At 43.4% G+C, this 13,734-nt stretch overlaps 1 protein-coding gene across 15 annotated transcripts in view; it reads left to right on the forward strand.

Moving 5' to 3' along the window:
- The window catches only part of Dennd1a (DENN domain containing 1A), a 518,837-nt gene that overhangs the window by 344,216 nt on the left and 160,887 nt on the right, over positions 1-13,734 (forward strand). For all 15 annotated transcript variants that reach the window (XM_087182787.1, XM_087182786.1, XM_013073588.3 and 12 more), the window contains one exon: positions 5,634-5,759. In XM_087182787.1, coding sequence (XP_087038913.1) covers positions 5,634-5,759 — 126 coding nt within the window. The remainder of the gene's footprint in view (positions 1-5,633; positions 5,760-13,734) is intronic.

Here is a 13,734-nt window from a genome sequence, read left to right on the forward strand (position 1 = left end):
CTTATACAGTATTGGGCAGAAGACAGATTATTTCCATCGTTGCAGAAAGTTCTATTGGGCATTTTTGAATTCTAGGCAAGGGTATGAAGGTGGTGAGAGAACTCCAAACAGGCCAGAATAGCCTGTCCAAAGGTCCATTGAGACTGGAGCCCTGAGGATGCTGCTAACGTCAAGGAGGGGATGTGGAGCCTCACATCTGAAAGAGGCTATAGCCAAACCACACGAGGGTGAAGGGTGCACAGGTAATGGGGAAAAAAATAAGAACCAAGATATATCATGTACAGGTACAAACACCCAATGATAAATGTAAATGAATTGTATACCTAAAATGTACCAATAAAATTAATTTTTTTAAAAAAAACAACACACGAGTCCTTGCAAGTCAGGCTGGCACTTTAGTCTGTATCTAAGAATGATGGAGAGGTGCTGAAAGATGTCAGGTGCTAGCTCTGTTGGAAAGAGATGGATATGAATGTCTTAGATGTGATACACAATATGCCATCCTTATTGCCCTCACTCTGTAGGCCCCACAAGCTGCAGCCAAATGATGAAGAAGTGAGCCTGTATTTGCTGTGTACTACTGTGTATTTTGGCAAGGGTTATCCTCATTCTTGGGGGAGAAAGATTGTAAGCTACTGGTATATAAAGGACCAAATAATAGGATGATAGTAGATACAGTTCGAAAGCCTGTTTGGAAGCAGTGATAAGCTCATCTGTGGCTAGTTTGTGGGAGCTCAACCCCAAAGTCCTCAGGAGGTAGGCTCTTGTTTGTCTGTGGCTCTGTTCCCAGCATATCTCAGCACAGGAGTGCACAGATTGCGTGTGAACAAAAGAGCAAGCTCGTGGGCCTTGAAAAAGAGATGCTGGTTTTGACAAGGGGCATCACAGAAAGTTGGGTACTTTCTTTTAAATAGAGGACTTCGTCAGAGAAAACTATAAAGAATATCCCAGGCTTAGGATAGGGTTTTGAGCCTCTGAAATCAAGTAGAAGACAAAGTTGGAAATGGAGCTTGAGCCAAGCCCATAAAAGCCTTTGGAGTTTGGACTTTAGTATGTATATTAGCAGTAGATAGCCTCTAAAAATTTCAGAAGGGAGTGACATAATTGAGCCTCTTGTTTTCAGAAGATAATTCATATACATAGGATGGATTAGACCAGGAAGAAAATAGACGAAGAGAATACAGCTCAAATACTATTGCAATAGTTCAGACAAAATATAAAATCAGAATTGATAACAAAACAAAAAGCTGGACACTCTCTTACGTCCATTATCCATTTTACAGCAAAGCAACTGAAACTCAAAAGTTTCAGAAAGTAGGGGAGCCAGGTTTCCTGTCTTAGACTGAATATGTGACTCCAACTCTGGGATGGGAGGAGCAGATGAAGCTAAGAGGTGACTGGTGAAGAAGGTGTAGGATGCAGGGTGGGGAAGGAGAAACAGTGCTGCATTTGTTATTGTGCCTGTTGAGTTTGCAGTGTTGAGTAAGACTGGTCTGCTTGCTCCCTTTAACTCATTCAGCATCCAGAGGTTCATTTCCTTGCAGTTGTGGTTGTGTCTTAGCAGTGCATTCAGAAGGGGAATGGATGAATATCAAGTTTTCCCCCAGTCCTGAGCTCAGTTCCTCCTAACAATTAATCTCCAAAAGATGTAATCCTAGACTTCCCTCCAAGCAGAGGCACAGTCACTGGAAATGCCCTTAATGATGTTGAAACATTCACTCATTTGTTCTTTCATTGAGCAGAAAGTCCTGGATGACTACACTGGGCCAAGCGTGTGCTGGGAACTCGCAGTCTAGCAGCAAAGGTAGTAGACTCTGCAGCTCACAGTAAAACCACCTACTCAGTACAAGAGGCCTTTGCCTCACAGTCAGAGGAGGCACAGATGGGGGACATCTGGATTCCCTCTTTTGCTCACCTCAAGGCAAGGGATAATTTGACTATTAAAGAGAAATACCTCATTTTAATTCTTTACTATAAAAGTAACATATGCTTTTTTATAAAGGATAATCAAAACAATCAAGTGTATAAAATAGAAAGTGAAAGCATCCTTGCATGGTTAAAATTTGATACATGGAGTTTTAGATTTTTACTACATACATATATATTTATATATGATTTTTAAATGGTTCATGCTGTACATATTACTCTACAACCTTCATCTTCTCCCTGTTCAACAGTATTTCACATCACTGCATAGAGTACTGCCCCTAGAAGCTTTGCAGCATTTCATTGTGAGGTTGTGCTATAATTTATTTAATGAGCCCCCATTGGTAGACACTTGGATGATCTTTCAAAGGGAGAATGGATGTTCATAAGCAGGACAGAAAGGAACAAGAGACAACTGTGCCTGAGTTATTGGTATATGAATGGGCTGAGTTGGACAGCAGTTCAATATCGTTCAAGTATAACGCTACAAGGTGCAAATGGGAATGAGACTGACCCAGGAAAGCCTGCAGACTCTGGGGAGTCTGGTTGTTTTTTCTGAAGGTGACCATGGTGAAGGATAGGGGCAATAACGAGTTCGATGAAGGGTTGAAATTAACAGATTTGGATTTTTCCAAGATTACTAGGACTGCTATAGGTAGGTGACATTTGGAAAAACTGAAAACAGAGAGCTTGCTGGAGAACTACTACACTACCAGTCTGTGCCAGAGAAGATGGATGGAGCTGTGCCTTGCTGGGCCAAGGTCATGGGCACAGAGAGGCACAGGCAAAAGGGTAGAATCGGGCATCTGGCCCAGGAGCCTGGCTTGGTGGCACAGCAGTACCCAAGATGGCACACAGTAGAGAAGAAGGGAGCTCTAGAGAGGAGCTGAGAAACTCGATTTTCCACTGTTTCTTTTGTTTTGTCTTCTTCCTTTGACCTCTGATTAAGGATGAAGGGATCCTCACTGACACTTCCAACACCCCCCAATTGCCCCTGACAAACCCCAATTGTAGTGATTTGACCGGCACCCCAGGAATACTCAGGGCAAGTTCAGCTTTAGATGTATGACGGTGGGTTATTTAAGCCTTACATTTTCTTCCCTCGCTTTTATTTAAAGGACAAAATGCTATCACCAGCTATTAGATGCACATAGACTTGCAGTTTCAAAGTTTGAAAGGCTGACAGGTCAAGACAAAAGCTTCTCCATGTTGAGAGATGAGGGAGGACTTCAGAAGTCTTGGCCTAGGTGGTCACAGGGGCATCAGGAGCCTAGGACCACTTGGCTAGTTTGAGACCAGGGAGGGCAGACAGGAAGGAATGCTCTCATATTTGCTCAGTTACAATAGCAACTCCTTCTTTGTGTAAAATGGTAATGAGGCCATTAGGAGAGGCTCACCTGAAGTGCAGCTTGTGAATTCAAGGTAATTAAACACCTCCTGAATGAAAGAGAAAGGCCAGGGAAGGTTAAGTGAGGAATAATCTGCGGCACAGGTGGCCCAAGGCTTTTGAGGAGCCAGAAGAGGAGAGACAGTGGCCTGCACCATTTCAAAGGATGGAAATGTCACCCTTGTCCCTGAGAGGAGCAGGATTTTCATTATTGGGGGGTGAGGAATGACTAATATTTTTAACACTTTAGTATGTTTCTTAAGGTCCACAGCAGAGTCTGCCCCTGAGGGGCTCTCACCACAGTGGCACTAGGCTCAGGGGTCACAGGAAAAGGAGGCCACAGCAAACCAGCTACATATACCCAGGTGTTGAAATAGACTACAAGCTGCTCTCAAGAACAGTTTTCCCTGGCTCACCTTCATGCAGAGATGTGGTAGCCACCCCCTTAGTGCATCCTTCCATTGCTCCTGACCTCCACTCAGTGGGCAGTTTGGGCACATGGCACACCCAGCTGGCAACACCAGTGGCAACCACTTTCTAAAGTGTACATAACCTACCCCAGAACAGTGATTCTTAATATTTATAAGTTCACAGACACCTTTAGTACTCTGAGGAAAGCTATGAACCCCATACCCAGAAAACTGACCATCACTCATTCATACTGTACATTTGTAGATGATTCATGAATCACCTAAAACTAATTTTTGGTAATGTCTTTAAATTTTATCCTGTTTTATTGTATGTTCCTATAGCTAAGCCCCTTACAGAATTGATTTCTCAAAAATGTTCTTATTGTGTCATGTGCATGCTTAAAAACAATCATTAGCTTTCTGTTTCTCTCAAGATAAATGTCCCTTATGATCCCACCTTTCTCTCCAGCCTCGTCTTAAATCACCTTCCCTCTCATTCTCTGTACTGAAGCCACATTCTTTCTATTCCCTGAGCTCCTCATGACTTTCCACATTACTTCCCATACTTATACTGTTCCTGTCCTTCTTTGCTTAGTTATCTACTTTAACTTGTTCTTCAAGTCTCAGTTCAACCCTTTTTTCCTCCAGAAAGTCTTCCTTACTCTCCTTGGTAAAATCTGTTGCAGACTTGTCCCAGAAGCAAAGTCACATGTGTGGGTATTTTTCTGACTATACTGTCAGTGAAATGAGGGCAAAGCCTGTGTCTAATTTCTTTCCCTGTTGTATTGTCAACACCTAACATAGCCTCAGATGTGTAGCACATAATAAATATTTGTTGAGTGATTAAACGGCTCAAAGTCACCACTTTGCACAATTTCAGGGAAACCTTACATGTAGAACTCAGTGTGAATGCTGTGCCCTGAAAGTTATGCAGTATGGCATCCTGAGATGAGTGAAGGGTGTATTAGAAATAGTCTGGTAAGCTTAACTTTGTCCTTGATATTGAAGGGAACAGCCGGAGTAGCAGACAGTCTTTCCTACCTAGACTCATGAGGAAACTCTCTTTTAGGTCTCACTTTCAGGAAAATCTTTAATCATTTGAAGATCTGATGCAGGGAATCTCACAACTTTCATGTTTTCCTCTTTGCTTTGGCCACTAGGAGGCTCTTAAGCCAATTTGAAGCCATTTTCTAGCTACTGTGTAAGAGTTTATGGCTTACGTTTAGATACCAAATCTAGTCTCAGCTTTTTCTTTTCCCATTGCCATCACTTTCTTGCCTGTTTTGTTTTTAATCTGTTGAGTTTTTGTAAATTGTCACTATTCCTTTAGAGTATGATGTGTGAAGTGTATAAATGAACATTTTATTTCTAACATTTGTAAGTAACTTAGAGAGAGAATGGAATTGGAACTAAAAGTCTTTGTGTAGTTTGGACTCAGATTATAAGACTTTGATTCACATTCCAATTTGGCTACTTCTTGGGTTTGTTCCTAGGCACAGAGCCTGACTTTTCAGAGATTGTTTCACTTTGCAGGACAGGACAAATACTCTTCCTTACAGGATTGTTGGAAGAAAAATTAGAAAATTTATGTGAGGATACTTACCTGGCATGTGGTAACTGCTTAAGAAGAGTTTTGTTTTTGTTTCTATTAGACATGTCTAATTGGAGCAACATTTTTTAAATTTCAGAAACCTGCCTTTCGGGCTGGGAGTGTAGCCTGGTGGTAGAGCACTTGCCTAGCATCCTAGCACTCCTAATACCAAAGGCATTTTTTTTCTCCTACAGCAGTGGTATCAAATTGACACCTGCCCCGCTGAAAAGGGGTTTTCTAAGGGTCTGTAGGTACGGGTCGTAGTCATCCATCATCCTGTAATCAGCCCTCAACCTGTGTCTCCTTTATTTCTCACCAGATCTCTTCACTGAAGAACAGGCTGAAAAAAGTCTCCACAACCACAGGCGATGGCGTGGCCAGAGCCTTCCTCAAGGCCCAAGCTGCTTTCTTTGGTAGTTACCGAAATGCTCTAAAAATTGAACCGGTGAGTAACATCTGTGCACATGACATGATTCATGTTTGGTCAGGCTTGGAATCCTACTTCAGAGCTCATGAGAAATTGTGGTTCTTCTGGTTTTTGAACTATCCTAAAGGGGGTTGTGTGTGAATTTGGTGAGGGTCCATGTGAGGGATTCCTGTCCTCACCACGCCTCTTGGCACAAGGAAGTCATGCTCTCTCTCGGGCATGAGACACTCACTACTCCAGCAGTAAGCATGGGAAGACACCCCACCCAACAGTAAGCACAAACTACATGTTAGAGACAGCACCAGGCCCGTCATGCTTGCTGTCACTGAGGACTCAGAGTGGGAGGAAATTGAGACTCAGAAGAGAAACCACTTACCAGTGGTCCCAAAGCCCATGCTTTTGCCCTGTTCCTCACTGTCCCTTGTCCTCTAAAGGGACCACTCTTCCATGCTTGAGACAGCAAAGCATCCTGGGGATTTACTTCTTGGTGGCTCCTGCATGTAGTCATGGTTTATTTTTTATTTTTTTATTTTTTGGTACTGGGGATCGAACTCGGGACCTTGCGCTTGTGAGGCAGGCGCTGGAACCACTGAGCTAAGTCCCCAGCCCTAATCATGGTTTAAATGACCACAAAGCATAATGGGGACCACAAAGCATGATGGTGCTACCCATATGTGTGTGTGGCCCTTCCACCTTTCCAAGCTCAGTTGACTCACACATGTCCCTTGCCTGCCATGTGAAGTGATGAGTTATTGGAGGATGTGAAGGCATCAAGGCTTCCCTGACACTGAAGACACTTCTGTTTTTCCAACTTCCATGAGAAGCTGTCTTCCAATAGACCTCCTCTCGGCTTCCTTTGGTCTCCTGGCCAAGGAGAAGGCACACGCATCCCAGGTGGAGTAGGGTACAAGGGGACCAGCTTAGGTCACACCGCCTACATGCCAGGGTTGTTCGTTTCTGGTTTTATTTTAACTCACAGCATTTAACTAGATTAAATGCCAAAAGCTGAGTGGATGTCAGTTAGTGCATTTCATATAAGACTTTTGAGAATGAACCAGATCACACTTCCTCATAAGCCAGTTATGCACTGCTATCTTTTTACTGCCTTAATTCCATCATGTGTCTAAGTGAAACACAGACAGTTAGCCAGCACCTTGTCTTCCTTACACTCAGGAGTGGCCAAGGTGGCGGTGCTCAGGGAGCAGCATCCTAACACACCCTCCTTTCCTCATTTTCCTTCTGGCTCAGAGGCCTTACTTCCCTGGCTGTCTCTGCTTTGGGCAGTGTTATGGTCACACAACAGAAGGGTTGCACATTCTTTCTGTGCCCTGAAAAATACTTGCCTTATCAAACTCTAAAGCCCTTCAGCCTAAGCAAGTTTCCATGTCCTGCTTGTCTCAAAGTGAAGTAGCTCCAATTGTTTGTCATGATCTTGGACCTAGCTAAGCCCATCAGACTTGGTGCTGTTTGCTGGGAACTGACAGACTGGAAGTATTTTCATTCTGACAGTTTTCTCATTGTTGTCATGTATGTATCTAGAATCCAGAGGCAGCTGATTCTTGGCACATATTGCTGGATGTGATTTGGGTACATGTTGCTCCACAAGAAGAGTCTATGGCTGTACTTGCATACAGCTTGCTGAGCTCTGGATTTAAGGACAGAAGCCCAAGAGTTTAAAGCCTAGCTCTGCTTTTCTTAGCTGTATCAAACTTGAGCGAGCCACTTACTCTGTTTAAGTTTAGTTTCTTCACCTGCAAAATGAGGATGATATCCTTTCTCTATCTCCTTGTTGTTGTAAGAATTAAATGAACCTAAAATGTTTCATAAGAAAGGTGAAACCTGAATGGGGTCTGGTGAATAAGGTTTGGAAAGGAAAGATAGCAGCTCCCCTCCTGTCCTGGATATAGAGCTAACTGAACCAGCAGAGGCTTGGGGGCAGCGCCTCGGGGCCTCTGGGTTAGCTGTTTTGTCTGGAGTGATGTATGGTTGGAGAATGGAGCTGCGGGAGAGGTTGGAGCCAAATTTGCCAGACCCTTAGATGCTAAGCTGGCTAAATGTATGAACTTTATCTTATAAGGAATGTAAGTTTTTGAGCAGAGATCTGATGTGGTCAATGTGAGAGGTTTAAGCAGTAAGCCAGTGATAGACTGAAAGAAAAGCTAGAGGCAGAGAGGCCATTTAGAGGAACAATATGGGAACTCAGAAGAGAGCCCTCAGGGGGTTACACCAGGAAGTGGTACTAAGGAGGAAATGAGTAGACCCAACAATAGATAACATGGTAGAGGAAGGGCAAAAAATGTCAAAATGTTCCCCAAGATTTGGAGCCTGCGAGAGGATGATGATGCTCCTGATAGCAAAAGAGAAAGGTTAATGCCATGATAGTCACTGTAGCAATATTTGTAATGTTGAAAAAATTGGAACAGGTTAAGTGTTTATGATAGGTAACTGGTGAGATAACTTAAAGTACATTCATGCAGTAGAGTAATATATCGCCTTTAAAAGCATCATTTTGAAGATAAAGTCATGGATTTGGTTGTAGACATGCACTTTTCCTTGAATCTAAGCTGCCATTCAATCGCAAGACAGACCATTGTCGTTAGATAACATTAAGAAAGGGAAGAGAGTGCTGCCGATTATAATTGAAAGTAACATCAATTACAAGACACATCCAGATTTCAGAGATGTTACAGTGGGAAGAAATTTTCATCATAGAATCAATGAAATATTGCAGATCTATCATGTATTCAGTCCCATCCATCTGCACCAGAATTGCTTTCTTCTGTGAGCCCAAGAGAGAAACCAAAAGGCCTGAAATTTTTTCCAACCAAACATTGAGCCCTTGGTCATCACTATGTTACCTAAATGGTTTTAAAGCCATAAATTTAATTCTGGCAAATTCTCTACTGAAAAATGGTATAACATCGTTCCTTGTACAGAACTACGTTGGAGATTTCAGTGAGCCTGAGAAGGGAAGAGGGGGCCCTGCCTGTATAGCCCGGGCCCAGGAGAAGGGCGCCCTCTGCAGGCAGCATAGCGTTGAAGGAGCAGGGAAACCTCCCCAAGGTTACTTGTCTTTCAGTTGTTTCTCTGGTTATTAAAATAGCACCTGTTCTTAGTAAAAGTGTTTAAAGTAACTGAGGAACAGAAATAAGAAACACCCCAATCCCATCTCCTGTTAAGATCCTGTATTCATGCTTCCAACCCCCGGCCCCACACACCCAAACTCCAGGATCTTTAGTTTGCTTTTGGTTCATTTTCATTGGGAACTTCATTTTTTTATTTTCTTTTCAGCAGTTGAGATATTCCTGACAAAGTAATCTAGTAGGTCTAGTATCCCAGTTATTAGTTTGTTTTTACCTTTTAATATGTGTAAGCATTTTTCTTTTTTTTTTCTTTTTTTTTTTTTTTTGGTACTGGGAATCGAACTTGGGTCCTCTCACTTGCGAGGCAGGCGGCAGAACCACTGAGCTAAATCCCTGGACAAGCATTTTTCATATTATATAAAATCTCTTCTTGGGCTGGGGATTTAGCTCAGTAGTTTTGCCGCCTGCTGCGCAAGCGCAAGGACCCAAGTTCGATCCCCATTACCAAAAAAAAAATCTCTTCTTAAACCTCATTGATAAGGGCTATACATGTTCCAGCAGGTGACCCCTATGACTCTCAGCCCAACTATGCATCACAGTCATGGAAAGGGTGGGGGACAGGGACAGGCTTTTCAAAGGGTTTATGTCTGAGCCTTGCTCAGAGATTTTTAACAGTTCTTATGACCTGAAATTGGTGTCGAGACCCACCACATCATCCTAGTGCCAGTCTTTTTGTCTGTTATAATATTTCACAATTTTAAACTACACAGTGGTGAACATCTTTATATAAATCTTAATGTGTGATCTCAATGATTTTTTAGGCAGATTTCCTACTGTAGATTTACTAGGTCAAAGGATCTGGGTACATGTACTGCCTGTGGCACTGAAAGTGATGGAGAAGCAGCTGGTGGTGTGCAGGGCAGAGCCACGGAGGCAGGTGCAGCCCTGGGCTGAGAACAGCATGAGGCTGAGGGAAAAGACAGCCTCTCGGGCTTCTCTGTCCTCACTGCTTTGTGGTGTGTCCAGGGTGTCTGTCACACAGGTGTGGTGTGGTGGCTTCCCACCGTGGGCCAGCAGTACAGCCATGGCACTAAGGGGATTGCAGAGTCACAAGGTAGTGCTGTGTTTTAAACCATGGAACCTGACAGACTTGAGATGCTCTTTTCTGCTCTGCTGCCAGATGTGACTTTGAGCAGGTCCCTCTGCTTCTCTGGGCCTTAGTTTCCTTTCATATGTGGAAGTATAATCCCCTGCCTGAAGGATTGTAGTGAAGCTTAAACAAGCCCAGCACAGTGCCTGCCCACTAGCTCTGTGGTTAGCCTGTCCCTGTCCCTCCCCCGCCGCTTGTCTCTGCTGAGGAGGACCCTGCCAGCTGGGAGCAGCTCGGGGGACAGCTCCCTCTGGGCAGCTCTGTTCCACCTATCTGTAAGGAGGGGTTGAGCCTTGCTGGGCAGAGATGAGCAACTCCTCTGCATCAGGATAGGAAGGCCTTTCCCTTGGCTCAGAGCTCGCTTGAGATTTTTAACTCTGTAACCATTTTTTTTCCTTTCCTACTGGGAAAATTTTACAACACATCTGGCTGGGTAGACCCTTGCGCACTGTGCTCTTACCCTTCCTAGAAGAGGGAAGTTTGCTTGCACAGCCTAGTTCATGCCAAGAGTGGCCTGGCCCAGCTCAGGGGGTGATGTGTCTTCGGGGCCAGGTAAGTTGTTTTAAAGGGGTCTTCCAGGGGTCAGAAACTAAGATGAGATGACAGGTGTGTCTACCACAGCCAAGTCGACCACCTCCTGAGTGGCCTCCCACAAGATTGGGCTTGGTTCATCTCGGAGTTGCTTTAGGTCTTTGATCTCAGTAATTCCCCATGACTGCCTCTTACTGTGCATCTTACAGATGGAGGATGGAGGCTCAGATTGGCAGTGACTTCCTGGTATGGGGTAGAGCCAGGCAGCAGACTCAGGTCAGCCTGACTCCCAGAACCAAGTTCCTTCCCCTGCACCCTCCTGCCTGTCTTGGTTGTAGTTCCCACATGTTCCATGTAATAATTCTTTCTCTCTGCATTTCCAGGACCAGGCACAGATCATGTCACAATGTATAGGCATCAGTGAGTATAGTTTGGAATGACTGATGGAAAAGTAAGAGAAAGAAATTAAAGAAGAGGGAAGTATTTGAGGCAGGGGGTTGGCCTTGTACATATATTGTTTCCTGTCCTGTCTGTAGGCTTTGGAAGTTGCTGCTTCTAGCAAAGGGGAGGGTGTCTGCAAATCACAAGGGCATGTGACCCATTTTTCAGTCACCTGAAAGATATGAGATGCAAAGCCCAAGATATTTAACAATATTGACCAAGCCAGCTTGTTCTTCCCTACTTAAATGACAGAACCACAAGCAGCCAGGAAGCCCCATTCAGAGAATCCCCCTTTATCCATGTCAAGCTGCAGCCCAGGCTCTAGCTTATTTATTTAGGCCTTTCTTGCTCTCTGACACGCCTCCTAGCAGTTGCCAGGCAACTCTGGGAGTAGCAGTGTGTGCTAGGGATTAACTAGTTAGGGCTGGGGTCCTTTTTGGGAAGAAGTGGATAAAAGACAAATGATTTTAATTGCTGGGCCAGCCACTCTTTCTCCGCTTGGTAGAAGATTGCAACTTTTGGAGGGTGTCTGTAGCAGTATGGTTCTTGAATTTGCCTTGAATTTTCCCCGTCCTTCCTAGGGAGAACAGATGAATTTTAAAAGAATCTTTTACCTCATTCCTTTGTTTAAAATTATATCATGATGAAATCTGAATAAGACTTACAACAACCCCTTTGAAAGACATTTCATACCACAATAGCTCACTTCTAAAGAACTTTTGAAAATAGATTCATATGCCTCCATTTCACCCTCTTTTCTGCTCCAAGTGTCTTATTTTATAGCTCATGCTACATACATATAGTCATCCCAAGGAGGCATGTATAAAGGTGTATCTCCCATGTCTGGCCACTGCAGATCCTCGGGAAATGTTAGATCAAAGAGCAAAACCCACGGATATTGGTGCTTGAAGACACATTCTGTTCTGTGCCAGCATCTGTACAAAAGCGGGTTCACAGGGAGCATTATGGGAGTTATTTATTCAGCTAACTCACATGGCCCTCTGGGAGCCAACCTGCTGGTTGGGTCTCCCTAACTGTACTGGAGCCCAGGCCCTGCCACAGGGGCCCTGTGCTTGGGTGGGGGAAGTAAACAAGCTGTTTAAACAGGCTGAGGCCAATTTGCTCCAGTCCTGCTTTCCCAGTCTATTCCAGATTCGGCTGAGGGGACACTGTCATCCACCTTACAGCCCCTGATTTTGCACTTGATTCTGCTGAGTCATATTTATCCATCTAAAACCCCTTGAAGGCACAGAAGTTAAGATAAAAGCAGATAGATAGCCTGGCTTTCAAGCTTGAATGCACGTGGCTGTGCTGGAGTAGGTTGGAAAGATACCACATGTATCTGTATCCTGCTTGAATAATGCTGTTGATCTCATGGTTTTGAAAAAGGAACCTGTATTTATATTTTTTTAGTTTAATAGAAAATAGATAAATTAAAACATCAACATAGTTCTACTGAACTTACACATACCTTTTATATGTCTTTACTTGCTTTTATTATGCAGAGGGTTATTTACCAAGCTTCAATCAATTCTAACTTTAATTTGTCCCTCATTCAGTAGACATGACATGCATTTTACATAGCTGCAGAATATTCCATCAGTTACTGGTACCATCGCTAACATAACCATGCTCCTACAATGGACATTTAGGTTGTGTCACATTTTTTGATTATATAATCACTCCTCTACCAAACATCTTTGTAAATAAACCTCTGAAATGCTGTATTTTCAGAGCCTTCAGAGTATAAATAGAAGTCATGAGGAGGCAGATTTCACTGACTCACCTAGGAGTGGCTCAGAATAGGAAGAGGGAAGCACTCTTGGTGGGACAGTGTGTGCTCCCTCCCTCCACACACAAAAGCAAAGGATTCCCAGAACACACAGAAGGAATATGACTACTTTCTCTGTGCCTCCATCTCATGCTAAAAAAGGTTTGGGGAACCTTAAGACACTATGCACAGTACAGTGAGATGAGAAATAATGGATGGGAGGAGACCAGGGGAAAAGAAAATAAGTGAAGCCTGGGAGGAAATGGCGTGTATACCTGTGAGCCTACTCATGGCCTCTGCTGTTCTCTACACCGCTTGGGAATGGTGGAGCTGGACGTCAACCATTAAACCCAGGTCTTTTTTCAGCTCCCTCACTTTTTTTCCAGTAGTGGTAAAATGTGTATATATATAAATACCATAAAAAGTGCCATTTTAAACATTGTTAAGTAGGCAGTTCAGTGGTGTTACTTGCATCTACAATGTTGTGTAACCAGCACCCCTAATTTCAAAAATTTTAATCACTCTAAACAGAAATTCTGTGTCCATTAAGCAATAATTTTTCATTTATGTCTCCCTTCAGCCCTTGGTAACCTCTAATCTGCTTTCTGTCTCTATAGATTTCCCTATTCTAGTGATTCTGTAGAAACAGAACCATAAAAAATTTGTCCTGTTGCATCTGCCTTATTTTCACTTGGCATAATGTTTCCATTGTTCTTCCAGTGTTCACCTGTCCACACTGTAGCCTGAGCACAGCATGTATCCGAACTATATCCCTTTTTACAACTGGATAATGTGCACTTTCTGGATATGTTATATTTTGTTTGCCCTTTCTTCTGTTGATGGGCACATGAGTTGTTTCCACCTTTTGGGGACTGTGAATAATCCTGCTGTGGACATTTGTGTTCAGGTGTTGGTCTGCATACTTGCTTGCAGTTCTGTGAAGTACTGTGCATACTTAGGAGTAGAATTGCTGGCTCATGGTAATTCTGTGTTTAACTTTTTGTTTTGTTTTGTTTT

This window comes from Heterocephalus glaber, unplaced genomic scaffold (assembly GCF_053883595.1).
Source record: "Heterocephalus glaber isolate CG9 unplaced genomic scaffold, H.glaber_assembly_v1.0 deba00001479, whole genome shotgun sequence".
In the NCBI taxonomy this organism is placed as follows: domain Eukaryota; kingdom Metazoa; phylum Chordata; class Mammalia; order Rodentia; family Bathyergidae; genus Heterocephalus; species Heterocephalus glaber.